General features: G+C 45.2%; 1 protein-coding gene across 5 annotated transcripts in view; it reads right to left on the bottom strand.

Moving 5' to 3' along the window:
• PITPNM2 (phosphatidylinositol transfer protein membrane associated 2) overlaps nt 1–23,989 on the bottom strand; it is a 59,181-nt gene that overhangs the window by 22,390 nt on the left and 12,802 nt on the right. For all 5 annotated transcript variants that reach the window (XM_057385629.1, XM_057385628.1, XM_057385626.1 and 2 more), the window contains exons 2-12: nt 22,485–22,699; nt 21,164–21,285; nt 19,723–19,956; nt 13,450–13,773; nt 10,474–10,569; nt 7,227–7,331; nt 6,307–6,377; nt 3,877–4,121; nt 3,171–3,360; nt 2,042–2,161; nt 1,511–1,722 (exon numbers count right to left, since the gene is read on the bottom strand). In XM_057385629.1, coding sequence (XP_057241612.1) covers nt 1,511–1,722; nt 2,042–2,161; nt 3,171–3,360; nt 3,877–4,121; nt 6,307–6,377; nt 7,227–7,331; nt 10,474–10,569; nt 13,450–13,773; nt 19,723–19,956; nt 21,164–21,285; nt 22,485–22,699 — 1,934 coding nt within the window. The remainder of the gene's footprint in view (nt 1–1,510; nt 1,723–2,041; nt 2,162–3,170; nt 3,361–3,876; nt 4,122–6,306; nt 6,378–7,226; nt 7,332–10,473; nt 10,570–13,449; nt 13,774–19,722; nt 19,957–21,163; nt 21,286–22,484; nt 22,700–23,989) is intronic.

Below are 23,989 nucleotides of genomic sequence, written 5' to 3' on the forward strand. Positions count from 1 at the left end.
AGAGACAGAGAGAGCTCCTACTGCAGCTTCAACCTGCTCCTTTCCCTGTGGGAATCCTGCTCTGCAGTTCTGGGAGGAGACAAATTTTTAGCCCAAGGTTTAAAACATATAAAACTTTTAAGATTTAAAGATACACCAATCTGTCACCCCATTGAGTCCCAGCAGCTCTTGCCAGGGACCCACAAGTGCTGCATGCTGGGTGCAGGCACAGCCCTTCAGAGATGAAGGAGGGAGGACCAGCACAAAGCTATTTGGAACAACAAACTGAGCAATCCATTACCCACATCAGGCCCAGCACTCATTCTGAAATAGGTGTAAAAATGCATCAGGATGCCAGCCTGATTTCCTTAACTGAGTCTGTGCCCCTGAGGTCAATAACAAGGAGGAGAATGAGCACATTTCTGCACGACTCGTATTTTCTCCTGTAATACAGGAGACTGTTTTGTGGAGGCAAGAACAAGAGGCTGATTGCCTTTTATTAACCTGCTGGAAATAGCCAGGAAACTCATTGTGGATTTTGTAAATGCAGCTGTCTTTCTGAATATCCTATCTCTGAGCAACAACAACATTCACTTCGATACCTTCTCTCTCCCATAAATCATTTACAAAAGGGCCCTGACATGGCAGGACAACACAAATTCTGTGCTGAGGCAATGATTCCAAGTAGTGATGGAGGGGAAGAAATGCAGAAATTTAGCTCAGGGCAAAAAGAACAGCCTTGGACACGGCTGCAATGCAGGTGATAGGGTTTTCTGTGGGGGACACTGCTCCCCACTTCCTGGGACATGAGGGAAGAGGGATTAAGAGCATATTTACTGCAGTTCCTCCAGGCCTGCAGGAGAAAAAGGTCTGGGCTGTCCAGTTCCAGAGGCTGAACAAGATGATTCAGTCAGAAAAATCCTCTGGGTTTACAGAAATAATCTCTGAACCAGTGGCCATGGACAGACTGCTATGAAAATTCCATCAGTTATGTTAACATTTCTGAAAGTCCATTTGAAGAAGCTTAAAAATGTGATATTGAAGGCTTCAACAGTGAGTAACAAATTCAAAACACATCCTTGGTGCAATGAAACAGCCCTTGCAAGGGACAGAATAACTCAAAATCAGGTTTCAGAGATGCTTTAAAATTAATACAACATGGGGTTCCCAGCTCTGTTTCATTGAGTTCCCTCGCACAATTTCTCCATTTGCTTTCTGACCCCACACCACATTTGCAGCAGAGCAGAGAAGCAGTTCCCTGACTGCCTTGGCTGTCACACAACAGCTCCAAGGGCTCTTGCCACTGCAACACTGATGCAGTAGAGAAGCTGGGTCCTCTCAGTGCCATTCAGTAAGAAAGCTGTTAATTTTTTTTTTTTGCATATACAACATGCTGAAATCGATAACYGTCTAATCTAAATTGCTTTCCTCCACCTTGCTTATCACAGGATGACAAAGCAGGCTCCACAGATGCACCACCCTCAGCTCCTGGACACTGCTGGATCTGTTCCTTCCAAATCTTAAATCTTACCTTGAAAGAAAGGCTTGATGCTGCTTTATCGTGTCCAGTTCATAGGTGGATGAATCACTCCTTTTTCGTGGCAGCTGCTTCTTTGGATCCTCTCCATTGCTCCGAGGAATATCAATGTTGCTCCTGCTGAGGTGTCTGCTGCCTTCCAGATTAGAGCCACTGGAGCAGTGGCTGTTGTTCACTGTTATTCCAGGAGACAGAAGATCSGTGTCCTGGGGTTTGAAATATATGGATTTAGCTGAATTAAGAGTAATTCTGTATGYTATAATGCTCACATTATAACATCTCCCTCTGATTCTCCTTTATCCCAAGATCCATTTGAGGCCAATACTTAATCTCAGGCCAAACTATTGTTTAAGGTGTGGGTGATGCTTCAGTAGAGGGTGAAACATCCCTGTTTAGAGCAAAAGCACCCAAACTGACCCCAGTGCATCTTCACACGTCTGCCACTGATAAGGAATGCAGTGTTTGTTGTTTCAGGAGGTTCTCACCCAAAACAGGGTCCATGGAGGAACAGAGAGCTGCCCTTACCTGGACGCTGACCACGCTCCCTCGCCGGCTGCTGTTCTGGCTCTCGGACACGGTCTGATTGCTGTAGCATAAGGCATCAAATCCCAGGATCCCTCCAACACAGTCCCCTACCAGGCACACCTGAGACAGGCAACAGAGCAGGGGAGGAGAGGGAGGAGAAWYAAAAAGGAGATTTTWAAAAAARYCCCTTAACTTCAGYTCAGAACTGACAGCTGGCYGGAGYGCTGCATTACAGSTGGGCAAGCTGGACTAACAGGATGCCCAGTGCCTTCATCAGTTAAACTCCAGCCAGAGAACATCCATCACAAATTCCCATCCTCTCACACAGCTCAGGTGTCCTGGCTGTCCCCACTGAGCTGCCAACTRAGCCCTGCAAGCCAGAGCCCTGATCCCAGCACTAACTCCAAAAACCAAGCTGGATTCCCCCTTGCCAGCTGTCTGTGCTACCTCAGGGAAGCTTCCCTGTGCTTCTGCCCCCTTTGTACCCGAGGGTAACACTGCCCTGCCTCCAAGGGTGTGAGCAGAGAGCCACTAAAAATCCCTGGGCAGGAGAGGGCTGGCTGGGAAGAAGCTCAGGGTGGATAAATCACACCACAGCAGCACAGTGTGACAGCTCCTCCAAGGTCTCTGCCCTCGTGAGGCTGGGGAGTCACTTTGCTCAGGGGTGTGAGGCTCAGTCATGCTCTTTATGGGATGCAGCAGCTGAACAGCCTCAAAAAACAAACCCACGGGTGTGACAGGTCCAGCATGAGCTGGTGAAGGTCCTTTAAAGCCAGGAATGCTTAAACAGCCTTGGTTTGCAATGGAGAAGAGACCACATTTAGTAACAAATTCCTGCTCAGGAAAGGTGTGTCACGCTGAAACCTGATTAACTTCACAGCTTTGTAGCTTCATTGCTGAACACAAAAATCAGACCTTGCTTTGAATCCCAAAGGTTCAGGACAGCACAAAAGCAATAATCTCTCTCTTTCTCAGAAAGAAAGAAATGGAAAGCACAACACTTCCTTATTGCAGCCCAACRCTGTCATGTTCCCATCCCTCCTGAGAGATTTAAGGCAAAGAGAAGTTCAAAAGGAAATTGCTTCACTTGTTCTTCCCCTGGCTGTGACCTGAGCAGCCCCTGGCTCACCTGGCCRTTGAAGGAGGTGCCCTCCTGGGATTTGATGAACTCACTGTAGGCCTGGTTGGCTCTGACAATGACAGTGGCCACGGCTTCTTGGTACTGCGGGGAGGAYGTGGCGAGCAGGGGCAGCGCAGCGAGGGGAATGTGATCCTGGCTGTTGGACAGGCAGCCCTCATCATAACTGTATGGGCTGAGGCTGCAGAGGGTAAGAGACAGTGGCAATAAGGGGAAAACAATTGGCAGGCAATACAGTCAAGTGTTGTGGCTCATTTGAAAAAAAAAAGGCTCAAAACAAAAAGGCCATTTATTCCTCTGTGAATGGGTGAGAGCTTAATAAATCTTTCTCTCCCATCAAATGTAAATCTTCAAGGACAACGTACTTACACTGACAGAACAACCCCCAGACAAGGAATTAAATCCTTAGTGTTTATTGGATTAATTAGAATAAATCAATCTCAGAACTTGTGYTGCATGATTATGGTATTCACTGCAGCTAAGTATGAAATCGAGATTGAATGCCTTGCTCATACATTAATAAATGCACTCTCAAAGCATGGTCAGAGCTTTCAGTGCTACGTGCAGAACATCTCAGGGAAACAAATAAAACAAAAAAAATAAAATTTAAAAAAAAACAAACAAACAAACAAATAAAACAAAAAAATCAAAACACCTCAAAAAAACCCCATTCCATGATAAAATAGCATCAACTTACCTGGACACCAAGGAAAACGCTTCGGAGCAGATGGCTGGGCAGGGGACAAGTTTGATGGCAATGTGGCCAAGAGCAGCTGGGTAATGCACCCTCATCACCGTGTCAAACACGGTYGTGATGGTGTTGACATCCCCTTGTTTGGAGCTCTGGTCACCACTTCCTGAGTCCAGGATGTTCCCTCCGTGCAGGACCAAGAGGAGCACGTGGATTTTACTCGGCTGCATTAATGGCTGCACTGATTCATCCTAGGTGGGGATGGAAGAGAGAACATAGAAATGCTCGTTTTTCAAAGGGGTTTGACTTGTGCTTAATTAATGGCAAATTAATTATGGCAAAGACCAGYAGATACACCAGAATACCAGCTGAGAACCTGAGTCCTCCTTCCAGGTCTCCTATCCTACACTTGTGCATGCACAAATCCACACACAGACTTGTCAGAAGCAGAAGGAATGTTGAAAGAAAAAAAAAAAAAACTGCACAAAGTTGTACCCAGGTAAAACATGGCTGCAGTAAAGGCATTACTTGTGTGTATTAGGGTGGAAAATGCCAAAATAAGAGATGGGTGTTGGTTTTTGTGGGGTGCTGAGCTCAGCTGCAGCAGTTGGCAGTGAAACACATTCAGCAAAATTAACAAACGAGATCCAACAGTTCAGTGAGAGGCAAATTACTGAGGGGAGAAGTTGTGGGAAAAGCAGTCATTGSATGTTTGCCTAAAACAGAAGTTATAAACAACACTCCAGATTTGCTTAAACTGCTGCAAGAGAGGAACTGAAAAAAGTGCATGAGCCCATAACCCAAGGAATGGCCAACAGGTCCAGGAGACTGCAGCATGAACACAGTGAGGGATTTTAATTTGGCTGTCCAGGTTATTTGCTTATTRTGCCTAAACAGGCTGTAATGTGGGGGAAGGAGGGAATTGCATCCAGAGTGGGTTATCATAAATGCCCTGCCAGAAGAGCTCTCAGCTCAGTCCTGGTGCCCCAGGCAGGCAGAAGAGCATCCATTCGCATGTGCTGTAACACAACAGAGCAGTAACTATTTCTAATATCTGTTTGCTACCAGGGCTTTCAGTGTTTACAGCTCCCACACAGMCTCCAATCCTCCATCCCACAGCTCTGAGATCTGTGCAAACAYTCCTGTACCTGCCCCCTGTGCCAGCAGAGACAACGTCTGAGAACATCCTGAGCCCTGAGGCAGAGAAACAGCCACAGAGAGGGGATGCACAAGGGGTGGAGGGCAGCAGTGTTTTCCATTTGGCARATTCCAATTGTAGCATCTTTAGTCACCTGATGTCCCTTGAGCAGTGATCGATCCCTGACAGACCTGCTGGTGGGAGGAAAGCGTGCCCAGGCACACATTAGCAGCCTAACAACCAGATCACATTTTTACCAGATAATGTTAAAGCTTGTCTTACTTAACAGCCCACCACAACTATTAAAATTCACATCCAAGGCTGTAATAACGATTTTTCCAGACCTCCTGCGTAAGAACGGCCTTTAATAATTTAGCACCATTGCACTGTATTCATGCCTGCTCYTGAAACCTTCTCTGACTCCACTTTTAGCACCTGCACAGTGAACCTTTCCTTGGGTGGGGGCACAGGAGGAGCCCTGGAAGTGTCTCAGCACCTCTTCTGCTTCCAGACAAGTATTTTAAGTGCTTATTGGCAGAATAACATGAGTCACCAAGCTCAGGTCATGCACAAGTTTATCAGCAGTAATTTGGAGGCACCTTTCAGTTCATTACCCTCTGCTCTGAAGGAAGTGGGGAATTGCTGATTAGTTTAAGGGTGGAGGTAACTATTCAGAACTTCCTTGTAGGATCTGGAGCCTCTTAAAACACCTAAACCCTGAACCACCTTCTGGCGATGAAGAATTTTAACCTGAAAATCATTGCATAGGAATTTCATACTGTTTTAGCAGACAGCTTGTGAACAACTACAAATRACTGTCTTTTTCATCCTGCTTTGAAGCCTGTTCTTTTTCTAAAATGAAAGCAGAAACAGGAGGGGGTTGAGTTCGCACAACCCTCTGAGGAAGACAAGTTTTCCACACCATGTTGAGTTCCAAGAGAAATCTTAGGGCTGTGACTTGCTTATTTTGAGGTGGCCAGAGCTGTTCCCCTCCGAGCCACCCACTCTCCTCATGGCCCTTGAGCTCTCAGTCTGTTGTGGAAAAGCCAAACCACCACGAACTTACAGACAGTAATTCCAAAACCATGCTYGTGGTCTTTGACAGACCATAATACAGGCACTGCAAGCAGCTTAATCCCATCTGAAGCACAGAGGGACACACAGAGGTGTCCCTGGGGCTCAGCAGCACATGGACAGCAGGCATCACTCACAGCAAAGGGAGGAACCCGTTCCCCCGTGTACCCCACAAGGACACATCCCAGCACACAGGATCTCATTCTGAGAACCAAAGCACTCACCTCGATGATGCTGAGCCTCTCCACGCTGGAGCCAACCTGGTACTCAGCTGGTGTCTCCTGGTACAAGTCACCTGCAAGCACAGGGTGTAAAATATCAGCGCTGCCAGATGCTCTTCGGTGAAGAAACTCTTCCATAAAGACTCTGCCTGTTCCAATGCCTCACATCTCCTTCATTATTTCATCAAATCACCCTCTCCCTCCTCTTGCCTCCTTCCACCTGAGAAGCCTGGGCAATGCTGGRTCATTTATTTTCCAGCAATTTCTCATAACCGGGGTAAGAGCTGAGGATATTAGGGAGCTCTTCTCTCATTACAGCGATCTGGTACCGCTGCTTTATTAATGATGGCAACAATGGGAAATCCCTGCACAGCTGTCAGAAATGATTGGTTTGTGGGAAAATAAAAGGAATTGCTTGAACTAGGCTGGGGAGTAGAGATCTGATGTATTCCTACATCTGTGCCCACACAGACTGACTTTGTACCAGAAAGACTGAGTGCCACCTTCTACCACGAATCGCTCTGGTGAGGAGCTGCAGCTTCCTTTCACCACTTCATAATGATGAGCAGAAAATAAAACTGAGGCAGATACAGTCAAGAACAAAGCAAAAGGAAAGAAGAGCCAGGAGAAATTCAAGTCATTTGAGACAGAGTTGGGATATTTCATCATTATATGAGAGAATCCTGGCTGTCACAAAAGGGAGCCAAACCAATGTGGAAAATAGAAGAGAATCAAAAGCTATCCCAGCTCCCACTGAGCAAATCTTTTCCRGCAGCACTGGGCAGTCATTTTTATGCTCTCTCTCAGCTTCTCCCTTTGTGAGATGAAGATAACAAGTTTTCCCTTGTTCAGAATGAGGCTGTGACAATTGCCTGGAAATACTCTAAAATAGCACATGCAGTTCATACTTGGAAAAGAATTACCCTGGACATCATCGCATTCGGCGGTTTCAATTTTATCCATCAGGTCGTTGGAACTCCACTTGGTTATTTCTTTCGGGAACATTTCCTCATTGTCAGACAAGTCCTCTTTAAAAAACASATTTTTTGAGAGTCACACACACAAAACAGACAAGAGCACAGAACAGAATTTTAAATAAAACCAAGGCCCCACATCTCTGCAATCTCTAAACATTTGGATAGCTTAAGTCAAAATAAACCACATACTTTACCAGTTTTACCATACTTTTGCTATGTACAAACCAAAGCACCTTTCGAAAAATAAACAAAATGTTTTAGCTGCACGATTTAAACAAACAAAACTCCTAAAACATGGAAAAAAGTAGCATGGATTTTGAATGCCATCATCTAAGGTACCACGTTTGGCCTTTATTTCTCAATTCTCTCTGATGGTGCTAAAGCAGCCAGAATGCTCCAGCACAGGAGAGGACAAAGCAAGGATTCCCACTGGGATCCTCCCAGAGCTGTGGGATTTTTTTGGGGGAAGCAGGGACAAGGATCACAGCTGCTCACAGGATCAAACACCTAAAAAGGGCAACAATGGGAAGGTGAACTCCCCAGGCTKATTTCCTCAGGAGCTGAGACACTGAGAGCATGGATCTGCCATTTCCTTCCTACCTCGGTGCCTTCCAAATCCTCTGGCTTATTTACAGTCAATAAAAAATAAGGGTCCCAAAAMCATTATGTTCATAAAATTATAATTAAAAGGAAGTGACATACAAAGGGGAACTCTCTCCTTTTTTTTTTTTCCATTGGGGATGTATCTTTTGTGGCTATGAAGGTTAAGTGCTTTCTAATTTATTTATTCTTCTGTGCTTAGTATTTCTTTCCTGAAAATTTTGGGCTTGTAAATTTAATAAAGAGTTATAAACGTAATAACAGCAGTAATTACAGATGTCTTGAAGATCTAAAAGCTGTAATCTTCAGAGTCCCAGACTACGATTTCCACTTTCTTATTACTGTACAGTTACTAAGAAAATAATTAGCTGGAAGAATCCCACAAYGGGGAACGAAAAAGGTTATGGAATATATTAATCTTTTCAACAAATCTGAGCAATAGCTTAAAAAAAATTGTATGAAGGGCACTAAGTGAAGATCCAAGCAAAGCCTGATTATTTTTAGGAACTTCTATTTCAACTTTGACCATAAAAAGAGAGCAACCTGGAAATTTTGCACCAGCATGCCATTTCCTTTTTCAGCCATGGAAAAAAAATGGAGTAAATCCCAATTTCCCTGCAGAAGGGAGTGTGGAGCTGCCTGTCCRGAGCAAGTGGAAAGCACAGGCCTGTAACACACGTGCTGGCAGAGAATTAAGACCACGATTGCACTCAAAGCTCCTCCAGCAACTTAATCTAAATATTAAACTTAATTCCTTGAGAGGTCTAATTACAGCCCTKACTGCTGCTCAAGTGATCCCTGAATGGGGTATTACTCCCATTATTAGCATTTATTACAGRATAGATATTTGATATTACTGTATTTGTCACCATCTTTCCCAGTGAATGAGCGTGAGTGGGAAGCTGGAGACAAGGAATCTTCTCGGGCTCAGGTTCCACCCACTGCTGGGTGAGGAAATGTGTGTGTGTGTGAGGATGGGAAGCTCTTGTGAGGAACTCTGCTGCTGTTGACTCACATCCTGAGCCCCGCAGTTCCCATGGCACCGACCCCGGCAGGATGAGCCGYGAGCGGAGCCCCAGCCCTGCTCACAGCCCCGAATCTCTGCGGGCCAAGGGCCACCAAGAGATCCCTCCTGGGGACAGRGCTCTGCTCAACACACACACTTTGATTAATGAGCCAAGATCCCACCAGATTTAAGCAGACTTTTCAACCCCACTGTGCCGACTGCAGAGGACAAACTGTGCGCACACACTGAGATTCGCTGCTGCTCGTAGGAGAGCAGCTGCTTTTACTCTGAGCAACCTCCTACAAGTATTGCAACAGAGGTGCACAAGGCTCGTTTTTGTTAATTCCCCTTCCCAGACCTGTTAGGAGCACGCCAGGGATTCCCTGGGGCCCTGGATCCCAGGCAGAGCAGTCTCCATCTCAGTTTTATTACCGAGTAATTAAAAAGGCAAAAAGCGTGTGGGTAACGATGGTGCCTTTTGGATGASTCACTCCCCTTCTCTTGTATGGATAAGGCTGCAATAAATCCCTCACATACTTGTTGMAAATGCCACATAAGTTAATGAATAGAGACACTTCAACTAAGTTGTCCCTTCTCCTTCCTGGCAGGAGACACACGTTTATCCCAACTTACACATGTCCTGGMCATTTCAGCTGCTGTTGGGCAGATCATTACACATGACTTTCTACCCCACAATCTGAGATCCATGCCTAAACACTGACGGAGAACTCGTCTGGAACATGATATCATCAGTTTATGGAGGTTGAACTTAATCTGAGCATCAGCGAAATTCTGCTTTGCAAAACTGGGGTGTCATCTTTTAACATCTTTTAACAACAGCATTTCCCAACTTCATCAGCAAATACTGCACCTCTCACTTCCAGCAGACCAGCCGGGAGGAGAGTCCATCTGTCAGTACAGACAGAGMCCTTCAGGCTTAAATTTGCATTAAGTACAATACATAAAATGAGTGCAGTGGAACAAAYCTTCTTCCCACACACATGCACAGAGGGAAAAAAAATATAACAGCGTTCTCTTAATACAGATAATCAAAACTACTTTGGGAATTCTGGAATCAACACTGATTAATTTTGGCACATGAAGTACCTTGTTGCATTTTTGTTCTAATTCTTGGGATGGTAGAATGAGGAGTTAATAAAAGGCAAATTTGGGTTTCTTCAGGCCCAGACAGGATAATTAATCATACCTCTTACTGATTAAAAAACAAATTAGAAAAATAATCAGTCACAGTGAATCATTAGGACACACCCACAGCCCAGTTAGCACTGCTGAATTTCACGCACACTCATTTGCACCACATAAAATACAGCCCCAAGGGCTAAGACTGTTCAAGATCCCCTCAAGCAGCTCTGACCGYACATGAAATGGTGCTGCATTAAATCTAAGAGTCTGCTGGGTGATGCTGGAAGAAGCTGAACCGAAGCTGCACACCGTGCTTAGAAAGGGAAAGACTTCAAAGCAAAAAAGTCTCGCTTCCTTCCCTGCTCACCCCCCGCCCTTCATGCCTTCCGTTCTCTTACCCCACCATTTCAGGGAAGAAACGATGGTGATTTAGGCTCCACATACCATGTGCATCAAAGAATTCATCATCTGAGCTGTCATCTGAATCCCTGGCAATGCTCTGCATCCTCCACTCGGAGATACTATGGCGMGAGGGACTTGCTGGAAAAAACAAAAAAGCCTTATGCGAAACGCTACATCGACAAGACGGAGAGTTCCCAACATGATCTTTGCTGGAGGAAGAATCATGTGTTCTGTATGAAAATTCACTGCTGCAATATTAAAAAACACAAAACCCCGATGATGCTGGTGTGATGTCAGTGTACCGCTTTACAGATCCTGTTTGTTTACTGTTGGTAGAACCTGCCAGCAAGATGTTACATTAAAGCAAAGCTGCTTGGATCCCTCTTCTGCTATTTTGAATGGCAGCTATTTATAATTGTTAGTAGGACGTGCAAAATCAGCTGGGTTTTAAAGTTTGCAATTAGGAAGGAAGCAGGCTGATTGGAAGCTTTCTCYGTGCCTCTCATCAGCACACAAGCCGTGCCTCTGCTTCGCTAACTTTCGGGTGGGCAGCTGAGCAGAGCAGCCTGGAGAGGAATAATCTGTTTTCTGGAAGGAAATTGCTTCCACACAAATTGGATTAGAGATCTACTTAAACTTTAAACTTGAATGATTTAAACAACATGCTACCTGACTACTTCAAAGGGAGCTGTCGGAGCAGCGGTCCTGACAGAGAAAGGAGAAACCCCRAAGTCCTTTTAGTGCTGTTTGCCCTGCTGTTCTTACACCTACCTGCTCCCTTTCACTTTCCCCTCCAGACTTCTCTGAGCTAAATATAAACACATTATGGCTTCTTCTTTTCTCTTTTTTTCAGATTTAATTTAGCAACGATCCAGCCTGAGCTCTCCTTGGCTGAAGTTGTCACAGAACTGCCGCCTGCAGAAGAGAGCRCTGTCCAGAGAACGATGGCAGAGAGGGTTTGTCCCCTCGTGCCTGTCACACAGCGCACACAAAGCGCTCACAGCAGCCACCTAACCCAGCAAAAACCTGAGGAGACTGACAAATTCTCATTTAGCATATGCAAGAGGCTGCAAGGCTCCGGTTACTGTGACAGCCGCACGAGCCGCTTCGTGCTATTGTTCCAGCAGAGTTGAATAGGTAAGAAAAATTCTTCCAATCTCCCAGGAGGGTGTCACATGGAACGAGGATGGAGACCCTGTGCAGAGCCATGGAATTGCAGCTCAGCAGCCCCCAGAACCCACCCTCGGGAGCAGGCAGAGAGGAGGTGGTGGAGCAGAGCTAATTCACGCCGGAGTGACGTCAAGGCACTGGCATAATGGTTGCTAAAAATAGTGCAGCTCACAACATATGGGCTGGGACAAGGGTCCTGCCATCACCAGAGGTCTCGCTGGGGTGGTGGAGACAAGGAGATCTTTTGGAGAAAAGGCTTTTTTTTTTTTTCAGCTGGAGGTGGTGGTGCGTCGCGACAGCCCTCCTTGCTTCCATATGGTAATGTGCTGCCAGCATGAAGGAGGATTAAAATATCTGCGTGACGTACTTCCCAGCACATCACAATTAATTTCTTTCATTACTTTTCCTTGTAAAAGCTGAGACATTCTGCACTTGAAAAGAAATGCATGCTTTGCTCCCAGTGAAAACCTTCAAGTGAAATCCTTGGGGTCTGAAAACTCCAACTCGCAGCGAACATGTCAGCAGTGAAACAGGGGGATTGTGCAAAGARCATAATGGGAGATGGGTGCATCAGTATAAAATCCTGGTGCAGGCAAAGTAGCCAGTATTTTTATCTTTATGCAGTGATTTATGAAGCATCTGGTAGGTTCTTCCCTGGGGCTCACTCGAGTGAGTCAYTGCAAGGTAAAACTACTGCTCCTCTCTCATTCACCCTGCGATGAAATCAGTGATGGAGTGGGAAATAAAAATGGAGACTCAGCTCCCAACAGTTAGTGCATATGATAGATGGAGAAGCTTCACTCACCCAGATGTTCCCTTCCACCGTTCCACCCATTTCTTCACTGGAAGAAATGCTGCCCCTTGGTTTTCAGAAAAATCAAGATTTTTTTTTTCCCTCTCTTGCAGTGAGAGCTGCTATTTCCCTGCTACCAGCAGCACTTGGCTAAACAGAGAGGGAATTGCTCAAGGTTTGAACCTGGTGGCTGTAACTCACCAGGGATTCACCCCTTCATACAGAACGGTTCAAAGAAAGGAAGAGTTTAGTAGAGCAGAACGAGGTGAGTCCCAAGGGAGAGGTGACTGACAAAATCCAAGGCTCAAAGCTGAGTCCTTACAGGGTATCCACAGCAGAGCTTTAACATCAAAATCCTGAAAGCTTCCTGAATGGTGTTTCAAAGGGAATACAGACATGATCCACAGTCCCACCCAACCCCAGGGTGTCTCCAAACAGCTACTGCACATCAGCACCAGTGGAAGGTGGCAGCACCCACACACCTTTGGGGTTCCTGCCTTCATCTCCCCAGCAGCTGAGGTGTTTCACTGTGAGAGCCCCAGTGCACCCCACAAAGCCAAACACCCCTCCTGAAATGACAGGCAGGAGGTGGCAAAGAACCCTGGCCAAGGAGCACAGGCACCTGCTGTGCTACAGGCATCAAGGACAAGCAGATATCCAGAAGGGAACACCATGGAAGGGCCCTACAAAACCACCAGGGGCTCCTGGGTAACAAAAACTCTGAGCCTCTGGTTCTTTTGAGCCCCAGTGCTGCCAGCCAGCTCCTACCTGCTCCTCTACGGTGCTTTCACAGATTCTGTGCTTTTGACATCGGCAAAAACTCCATGTGATGCTGAGTCACAGTAATGGGATGACTAGAAACATTCCCAAACCCAAAACACATCACCTGAAAAGACTGAACCTGCAGCAGCAGCAGAGGAAGCCTCTGAGCTAACAGGACTCATAGGACAAACACACATTATCCCAAAGACAGCGCCCACAAGGAGACAGAGTCCAACCTCCCAAAAGCCCAACCTCCATGAGTTCAGAAAAGCAAGTCACTGGCAGCATCTTACCTCCTCTCTTTGAAGACCGTGAGGATTTGGAGGAGGTGGACCATTGCTTGGTGAGTGACCTGCCAGAGGCCCCGTCGCTGTTCGCAGAGGCRTCCTCGGTGTCAGCAGGTGACCCCGTGCTGGCCTCCACGTCCTTCTCCCCAGGAGTGTCCTTGACACCGTGCTGCTCTGCCTCATTCTCACTGCAGAACTGGGCCATCTTCTGGGCCAGCATCAGCTGGGCCTCCTTCTCCAGCTGCCGGATGTCCTCGATGGTGAGCCCGTACCACTCGTCCTGCCAGCACCAGGCCTGTCGGTGYGCCCGGACCATCACCTTCCGCAGCCCTGCAGAGCCAAAACGTCCTTGTCACAGAGCCACAAACTGCAGGGACCAACGTGTTCCCCTCCCAAAACCTCACACCACCACGGCAGGGACATYGCAGTGACATCCAACCCTTCACACAGGGTGGCAAACTGGTCACTTCATGTACTTTGTCTTCTCAATTCTTCCTAATCAACCACGAACTGAAAAATCAGCCAGTCTTCTGTGACTGCTTTTAACTCAGGATTTCCTAATTTTGGATAGAAGAYTTTGTCCTGTGGCTGCCTGCTTCACCAATAAGCCACACACAGACCACAGTTTTAACTCCCTGAAGTTTAGGAAGTTGTAACATCTGAGTCTGGTCTTCCAAGTGAAGTATGTTCCAAGGATTAAAAAAAAAAAAAAAGAGAAAAGAAAAAAGAAAAAAGCTACTGTTTTTTTTTTAAATCCTGGAGAGTTTCAAGTCATTCCTTGATGAATGCTCCACAGCCCTCCCCAACTGTTACATGACAGAAGCACACACATCCCACACCAGCAGTGCTAAGACTAAAATCCTTCCTTTCCTTGGAAACCTGGTTTCTGCACCTGGTTTCTATGCACCAGTAAAACAGCATCACAAATGGAAGCTTCTGAGATAATGGGATAGAAAGCAAAGTAAGGGAGGGAATAAAGACRCTTTATTTTGCAGATACCATCTGTCTTCTGCTGCAGGAGAAAAATGGAGTGGGCAAAGGCAATTTAAAGTATTTCAACATATCACTTATCTSAAAGGAAGAACAGCCTCAGTATCAACACACAATGCACCTGACCAGGCAGCAGATACTCTCCTCAAGACTGAGACTCACTCACTGACACCATCACATCCCCAAGACCCTTAAAACATGAGTGTCACTCAGGATTTTCACCAATATTATTCCTTAAAAGCTCACAACAGGTCCAAACTCTAAACTGCTATTTATTCCTGATGGAATCACACARCAGTRATGATGCTTTTAAAGCTTCTGTAMATACTGACCAASTGATCCTCAAGAGTCTTTCTGACAATAAATAATCAATTAATATTGTCCCCTCTTTAACTGGGRACATCCTTCTGCTCTAAAGATGACAATCCTTAATGCCACAAGTCACCCCAAGCCAGGAAATGGCCACTGAGATCAGCAGCTAAAGCCATGGACCAGCTCATCCTGAACTTCATTTACAAAGTCAGATTAAATCTATCAATATTTGATGCATTTTGCTGACTGACTTTTAGAAGAGAGAGGCAAGTTTGAGTGTGACCTTCTGGAGGCAGAATGACAGCCCTCAGCCACTTAATTCTGTTCAACCTGAGTCGAGATTCAGAGTTATTTCCCCTGCCAGATTACTTTTTGCAGAACAGGAGAATGTTTTAGCCTCTTCACCTCCTGTTATGATTGACAACCAGCAGAGCTTAAAGACGAAGATTAAATTCACATCACATCCACACTGAAAGCCAAGAAAACATTTCTCTTGCTGTCCCCAGCACCACTCTTTGGATTTCCACATCCTCAGTGGCCACTTCTTGCTTGGAGCACCTTGAAAACAGGCTGGGATCAGATACAGAAATCAGTGCTGCTCTCATCCCAAGGCTTCCCCTGTTCAAGGGCTCAGCAGGTTCCACTCCTGCTCCTGGATCCAGCCTTGATGTGTCTGCACCAACTCCTCAGAAATTCTCTGMGACCACATAGCTGTGTTTTAATGGACTAACATCACAGGGAACATGAAAATCACTYGGGGGTAAAAAAAAAAGGCTCTTGAAGTTCCTCTGCCTTCTTAGATCTCAAAAATTGCCTGCGCTGCTTCCTACCAACCCACAGACCTCCCTGTGTGCCCTGCTCATATCCCTTTGATCAGACATCCCAAACCACCCTTCCTTAAAGCTTTGCTCCTTTGAAAATAGGATGGAACTACAGGACTTCACAGCTGGTGTGTCTCTACCCCTCCAGGTTAGTTAGGAAGTCAAAAAGACAGATTATTTTCCCAGCCTCTGGCCTTCACCTGGGATGTGCCAGCAGCGCTGCATTTCTCTTTCTTTAACACAAGGAGAAAACCTGGGGGAGAATGAGGCTGTGGAGGTACAAAAGAAATGGAAAAATAAAGGTCATGGCTTGCAGAAAAGGCTTCAGTGCTAGGGAAGAGAACTTGAGGGGCTCCTCACTGAATTTCTGCCCAGCCTGCAGCTGCAGCCTCCCTGCAGAGACCCTAGGAGCACCACACAGCTACAGGGGGCCAGGACCCAGCTCCAAATTACTGACCTGCTCTGTCCAGACCTGCTTTTCTCCCTGTGCAATGGGAAAAAATAAAGTCTCAAAGCATTTTTGTATCAAAATGTTAGAGAAAAACATGTTTTTTGTTGAAAAGGAGGGGACACACTTAACCTGGAAAAGAGTGTAATTGGGAAAAATTCCCTTTGTAACAGATGCCCATCAGGAGAGTGCTGAGGGAATCTGYAGCCCAGCTGGCTTTCCTTTTTCTCCCTGGAAGGAGAAGGTGTAAATGTGTCCTGCTCAGCCAGAGAAGTCCCTGTCACACTGTCCCAGCTGCATCACAGTTGGAACTTYGCCTTGCCAGCAGGTTTTCCCCCTCCACCCAACATGCCCCAAGCTCATCTGAGCCTTCTGCCCCMGAATCAGAGCAAAACCCCACAGCCTCATCAGGCACCTCACTCAAGTCAACCAGAAAAAAATGGGAAGASGTTTTTTCCCCAGGATGCAGGTACCAGCTGATTATCAGTCATTAAACAGACTATTATTTCTCCAGAGCACAATGCTTTCATAAAAAAAACAAACAAACAAGAACACCACACATGCACAAATGTGCAGGCTGAGCTCAGAGTACCCGTCATCATGTGTTGATTTAATTATTGTAACATTTCCCACTGTGCTGTGCAGAAAGATCATCTGTGAAGAGCTGAGCAGGGTGCAAACATTTAAATCACTTGGTTTACAGCTCACCACCTCAACAACTCAGAGGCTGCTTGAATCCAGGAGGTGCTGACTCCTATAAATGATTTGTGGTGTTGGACTCCATCACACAAAAGGAAGTGTAAATGGCCATGAGATAAACCAGGACAGAGAGGAGTCTTCATGTGCATTTTAAAAGGTTTGGTCTATAGTCCTGGGGTTGTTTTTCAACATGAAATAAAAAATAGTAACTGTAATAAGAACTCGGTGAAAAAAAATCAGAAAACCAACAAATTCTGCCCCAAATGCCCTCAACATCCAAACGAAGCAACTGTTCAGATACACATTGACTCTGTACCCAGAAGCAACTTCCCAAGTAATTTTATAATGCAGTCACCATTTCCTGACAGCAAATACAGGATGCCTGACTGTCTGTGTGCAACACAATTTCCCTGACAGTCCCAGGGAYTGTCACTAACCTGTCAGCACAATGCAATGCCACCTGCACTTACACCTGCTTGTTCCCCTGCCCTCCCTCGCTCAGAATCCTCACAAAGAAAAGCCTGTGGTCACATCCACATCATTCCAACTGCCTCCTTTGGAAAGACAAAACTCTGCCTTTGGGATGCAGTGGGCAGTGRGTGAACTTAGTCATCTGAGTGCTTTGGTGAAGCCAAAGTTCTGCAAAAGAGCGTTCAAAATCCACTTCACTGCGCAGCAATTTGGGCATATTTAGCCTAAGACACAGTGGATTAGACAAAGCTGCAGTTCCTGGGATGGAACACACTTTGCCACAGTATATAATTAATAACCCATACACAGTCAACACACTTGTTTAACAACAAAAGACTYCGAGCCCACATGCACCATTAGGAAGCAAGTGGGAGCAGAACATTATGCGGTGCCAGTCCAATTAAACTTAAAATCTATGGGAAAGGAGTAAAAAAGCATACAAATATTACAGCCAAGTAGACTAATAGCCCACAATCACAATTTTAGTCTGTGTCTCAGGCTGTCAAAGCACTGAGTAACTGTCCAATTAGTCATGGGAAAGAATGGCTGCTGCACTCAGTACGAGTGAGAACGTTTCAACACCGTCCCCCAGAGTTACTCCCTCTGTGCTCAGCAGCCTTTCCACTGCACAAGCCATCCATCATTTACCTCARACCTGCTCTTTTTTCAACCCAGTCTCTAAATTTAGCTTGCACCACAAAGCATCGCTCCCCATTGGGCAGAGTTTGGATCCTGCTGTTTGTTTCTGCCTCCGTTTTCTTGCTGGCTTGGTATGGGCTAATTCCYCAAGAAATAAATTTGCACGAGTTGGGAACAGAGGAGCCAGGAGGAAAATGCCAAGGAAGGAGGGCCTGGCCCACCAGAACATCTCTGTCTCCTGGGAACACAATGCACAAAGGTTTCTCTGCTTTTGGCCACCAGCTGAAAGCCCCACACAGGGATCTGCACCTGAGCCTGGTCAGTCCTGTTGTAACCACATCCTTCCAACCTAAACACCCTCATTCACTGCGGGCTGTGGTACAAATTCTGTGGCACTTTGCCCACTCAAGGCTTCCCCATGGCTATCCCAGGGCAGGGGGAGGCCAAGCAGCTCCTGCACACACCCCAAGCTTTTGCTTTCACTTTTCACTCACTCTACTTTGTCTTGCCTTAAAGACTTTTCTGATTTTATGCATCTTAACCGCTTTGAAAAACACTATTTGCCATCTTTGTAACAGAGTGGAAAAGCTTTTGAAAGGCAGACAATGAGCTGGCTCTGCTCTCTGCAAAGCCTCAATCAAGAGGGAAATGGCAGGCAATCTTCCATGGAATACAAAAGCAATGTTTCTAAGGGACCACAGTTTAATCTATGCCAAACACCTCTGAACAACTGCAAGTGTCACGTGCTCCTTTTCCATTTAACAGATACAATGGAGTTGTTATTCTGCCCCCGTGTTTTCCAGCATACACTAAATTAACCCGTGCCACCGAAACGCCAAGGGAGTTCATTGCAGAGAGGCACTYGTAATACAGTCTAGAGCAGGTAAAAATTTCCATCTCTGCATAAAGAAAAAGCAAAGGAGCTTTAAGAAAACAACCTGTGAGCATTCAGAGAGGGGCACACTATTTTCCACTGCTCTCTCTGACTTTCACATTAGATCTCAGCAGCACGATGTGACTGCAAAGAGCTTGAAAATTACTTATGCTAGCATGAGGAACCTCATGGAGATGTGCATATCAAAGCAGAGTTGTAGAGGCCACGCAGGAGGATTGGCTGTGTACAGAAAGGTGGTAGCATCCTCTACAGAGCCTTTCTTTGGCCTTCCCTTTGCCAGAGGACAGCCAGAGCTCTGCCCTTTGAATGCTCCTTTAAAACACTCCTTGCCTTTTCCACTTGGCAGTGGATCCTGTCATTTGTGGCAAGGCTCAGAAACTGTATCASTTGTTTTATAGATTTTCTGCAAAGAACAAATTACTGCCAGCACTGCCACCACCSGCACCGTCTCCACTTAGTTACTCCTGGACACATCCAATTCCTCCTTAAAAGGCCTGACCTAAGAAGGATGCATCCATCAAATCAGGATGTTTACTCACCACTCAGAGCCACAGAGACCCACCAGCCCTGTCACAAGGCAGGTAGAAACTAAGGATGCTCCAGGGAGTGGTTTTCTGGAACCACTCAGGACTCTGAAGCRAAGCTGATTTCTTTAGGCAGCCCTTCAGGATGGATTTTGGTCACAATAAAGAAGAGTGGCAGAGTTTAAAAATGATCTGGAAGGTTTATCTTAAAAAAAAAAAAAAAAAGAGAATGCAAGATGTTGCCTATACAGGACTTGAAACCTTTTCAGTGGGTACCCATGGTTGGAATTTGTACATACCACAATTATATAAGTGATAGAATAACAGGATGTTTTTCTGAGCTGACCCACAGAGTCATCAGACCTGAGAATCCTTTCACATACGTTTCTTGGAAMGTGATGCATTGCTCACACCTCACCTTCGTGTTTCAATTCAGTGCAAACATTAAGGAGTGAACTTTGCAAGGTCATAAATGCTCACCAACATCGTGGATAAAGCGCTCGATTTTCGACTGCATCCCCCAGTATCTGAACTCCACTTTGCACAGTTTGTATGCACACATGATGGGGTATTTCCCAGAGTTGTTCTTGTACTCTTGAATCCAGTCTTCTGAGAGAGGCCCTCTTTTAGTCTTCACTGATTTATAGAGCTTTGGATCCTCCTCAGCTTTGTATTCATGTGGAGGGATAGTATCTTTAACAATATCAATAAGATCTACAGAAGGAGAATGGGAACAGTTAGACATTTCCTTTTCCTGAGCAAAACAAGAAAACATCATTTTTCATGAGTTATTTCTGTTTTAGTAAGTASCAGAAGCATTACAGCAATTTAGTTTCTTTTTCCTTACACTTAAACAACTGATATTTAAATTGTTTATACACTGCTGCTGGGCAGAGATCAGCTCTGCCAGAGGAACGAGCACACACAGTTCCAGCAAACAGAGGCTTTGCTCCAAAGAGATGTTTTTGCCCACAGTAACTGCAGATCCACAGCACTCTGGCAGCTCTGCACACTCTGTATTTCCAGGTCCACACGGATCTGTTGCACATTCCATCTTCCAGCTTTTCTAATATCACTCACAGTGCAGCTGTCTCAGTTAAACACACCTGCCCTGCTATGGAGCTGACATTACCCATGGAACATCTTATCTTTGGGTCCATCAAATGAGGGCACTGCTAACTCCCCCTCTGCTATTGTTAGACCAGATGTACTGTGGAAAGCAGAAAGTTTAACTAAAGTCCTAATTAACAACCCAACAATGGAGAAGTGGAAGCTGCAGCAGGAGTGGAGTGAATGAATATATTTTAAAGACCTGCAACCCCCAGTGCTCAGCAGAAACATCTGAAGTTTGGACTGAAGGGCAGGATCTCACTTGCCAAGAAGTGACAGATCTGTGACACCTCTCAGTGCAGTGGTGGAACTTGAGTCTGCTCAAGTCCCTGCTCAGACAGGCCCAGGAATGAGGACAGYTGAAGTATAAAAGTACTTTTTCTGAAGTACTTTTGCCTTTTCTCATTAATTCCTTCCATTAAYTCAATCTTCTGAGACAGCTGTGAAGTGAGTGTTAACCTGCATGAGGGCAGGACTRAAAGGAGAGGGAACAATAATTAAATGCACCTTCATGCTTCAAAAGTGCAGATAGGAATAATTTTCATATATATGAAGGAGCCAGACAAACGAACAGAAATGTTCTCAAAATTATGCAGCAATTTTTCTTCCTCTTCTTTGGTTATTTCTACTTATTACCCTCAAATTCATTAGATGCCTTAYTCCTCTTGGGAACTGAATAAATACGATGGAAAAGCATCCATTGAAATCTACAGTTTAAATTTGTGTTTAGGGGGGATGGACAGGCAGATGGATGCACCAAGGGAAAAAAAAATCAAAACAAAGGCAAAAGTAGAGGAAAAAGGCTATTTACCTAAAATGGTCTGTCTTTTTTCTGCAGCAGAAAGGTTGAAYACGTTGCTATGGTCTCCTGGGTCAGTTTTGTAGTATGTCTCAATATCAATTGAGAATTTCTCCACAAAAGGACACGTGTACCTGCGAGCCAGAACAACACAGCTTAGAGTAAATCAGCCTCAAAGCCCAGCCAGCCTCCACTCATGTTTTCCTTCAGATATGCTTAAAATAYCAACTGTAGAGATTTAAGAGATTGTTCTTTAATAACTTCTTAAGACAGGAGCTCATCAGTTTTCAGCAAGGAGATAAATTTTGGGTGCACTATATTGAAAAGATATATTRTGACACAGATACTAATACAAGGACACCCTGGAAATGCATCTGTGAAAAAAGCAAAGCTCCTGCTTGGAATCTATGGCAAAATAAAATATGAACTAGTTCTGTGCAGCACAGGTTTCCTGGCCAACTGATTGACTCATAGGCATTTCAAGAGAAGAGATAAAAACTGACTGGAAGTGAACTTTAATCACTTAAAAGTCAGGCAGCTCCATTATATCCAGTCACTGGCATCAGCCCATGTGCAAACACCAACTCCCCACCCCTCCCAGGACTGATGTTACCTGCAGAGATCAGGTACAACAGAACTAGGAAACTTCTAGATTTTCATAAAAACCAAAATACCCATTAAAGGCTTTTTATTATGAAAGATGACAGGAATATCAGATCTGTAAATCTGAAAAAGGGCAGATGCTCTAAACAGGAGTAACTGGCCCAAAGGTTATTTCAGGGTATCTGAAGCCCTCCCTGACAAAATCAGCTGAAACAAGGAGGTCCCAGAGGGCTCAGAGTGAAACCCATAGGATGTAGGTTTGTTATTTTCTAGTTAAATGGCAGATAGCTCCCAGAAAAGCAGCACGGTGATTATTTATTTATTTATTAAGATATTTCTTTCGCCTGTACAAATGCATCCTGTCTTCCTTGACAGTATTCAGCATGACACCTGTCCCAGCACCTGCACATTTAGAACTCCCCTGAGCCTGCACAGACCTGCAATGTTAAACAGAACACACAGTGCAGGATACAAGACTGAATAAAAAAAAACCCATTCACGATTCCCCACGCTTTGACAGACAAAACAGCTCCACATTTTACAGCAAGGAGCCACAAATTCTCCTTTGGTAAGTGAGCAGTCAGCCCAGGCAAACTCCTGAGATCAGGCACTGTGTAGGAATTTTAGGAGTTGCTCCCAGGACATTATTGAAGATGGAAATGCCACTGCCAGGGAGTGACATCAAACACTACCAGAGGGTAAGAGCTGTGGACATTTTGCCCAGTTTTACCTTGTCCTTGTGTAAGGATAAGCATTCCAGGACTCCTCTTCGACACGCAGAGCTGCTTTGGGCAGGATGGAGCGGAACCAGCTGGGGATGTGCATCCCGATGTGATAAACCTTGTGGGTGTACTGCCCGCTGCCCCCCGGGCCATCCACGTAGGGCCTGTTCTCCAGGATCTCCACCCCGCTGCCCTCCCCGCATGTCTCCTCTCTGCTCTTTTTCTGGAAGGGAAAATATGTCACAAATACATCAGAAAAATGTTCATTTTGCAGGGTATGGTACACACTGACCGGGCTCTCAAAGCGTGTGGATGCTGGGGATGGTTTCTGGGAATCTTTTTGAGCAGAGCAGAATTGTAGCAGCACCCTGGCACCAAGATTACCAAACCTAGAGCTTTTGAAAGGAAAAATGTAGAGACTCATCTAGCCAACATAAAAATAGAGATTTGATTTCTTCAGGACCCTGTGAGAATTTCCATTTGGATCCTCAGTTTAATAGAGATGWAATGACACCTCCTGTTCCTGTAACAGGTAACACATCACACCCCAAACCTTGGCTCCAGCTGTGAACCACCCAAGAGCACAAAAACCTTCAGCAGATGACATAGCCAAGGGGAGTTTGTCCAAGCTGGTGATGTGTCAGCGTGAAGAATCGCACGTGCTCTTGGTGCAGCACCATCTCAGGCTGGACACCAGGAAGAATTCCTTCACTGGAAGAAATTCAGAGAAATATCAGAGCCACCATCCTGCTCAAGAATGACTGGACTGGCACTCAATGCTCTGGTTCAGTTGACAAAGTAGGGATCACTCACAAGCTGGACTTTAAGATCTCAGAGGTCTTTTCMRCCCTCAATGGTTCCATAATCACAATGCTAAAGACTGTTTTATGACCTAAACCCATAGAATTTGGGGTTTTTTTTTTGAGTATGATCTGGCCCAGCTACMGCTCTCCAAGAACAGCTTGGAGACRATGCTCTGCTAATTAAGATATTTAGAAGAAACAACCCAAGTTTGCCAGAATGATCACTGCACCCCCTGGCAGCCTCCGCATTTTGGCTTATTCGTACGACTGTCCTTTAGTGAGAAACCTGGCAAAAATTCCCTCAATAAAAAAAATACTAATTTCAGTGCTTCAAAGAAGAGCTAGAGGCAAACCAAATATTTATTAATTTCTCCCACATTTCAGCAGATTGGATGATGTATAACCTTCATCATTTCCAAACAACAGAGTCATACTGTTAGCATTTTCAGATTATTGTTTGTATTTGAAAGCACAGGACTTTGGAAATCAAGAGGGAAAAAACCAGAATTTTATACCAAGAATCAACTGTGAAATATAAAACAATAACAATTTCTCTTTTTTGGTATACAAAAAATTCAAAGGATAACATGGTTTAACAGAAAATTATTAATAAGCTGCAAGAGATCAACTTCTTATCTTTTGAGGACAGGGTGCTAAGCCAACAGAGCTGTTTAGAAGTAAATAGTCCTGTTTATAAAGAGCTCTTGAGT

Source organism: Malurus melanocephalus, unplaced genomic scaffold (assembly GCF_030028575.1).
Source record: "Malurus melanocephalus ecotype Western Australia unplaced genomic scaffold, MMel_1.1 scaffold_849, whole genome shotgun sequence".
Taxonomy (NCBI): domain Eukaryota; kingdom Metazoa; phylum Chordata; class Aves; order Passeriformes; family Maluridae; genus Malurus; species Malurus melanocephalus.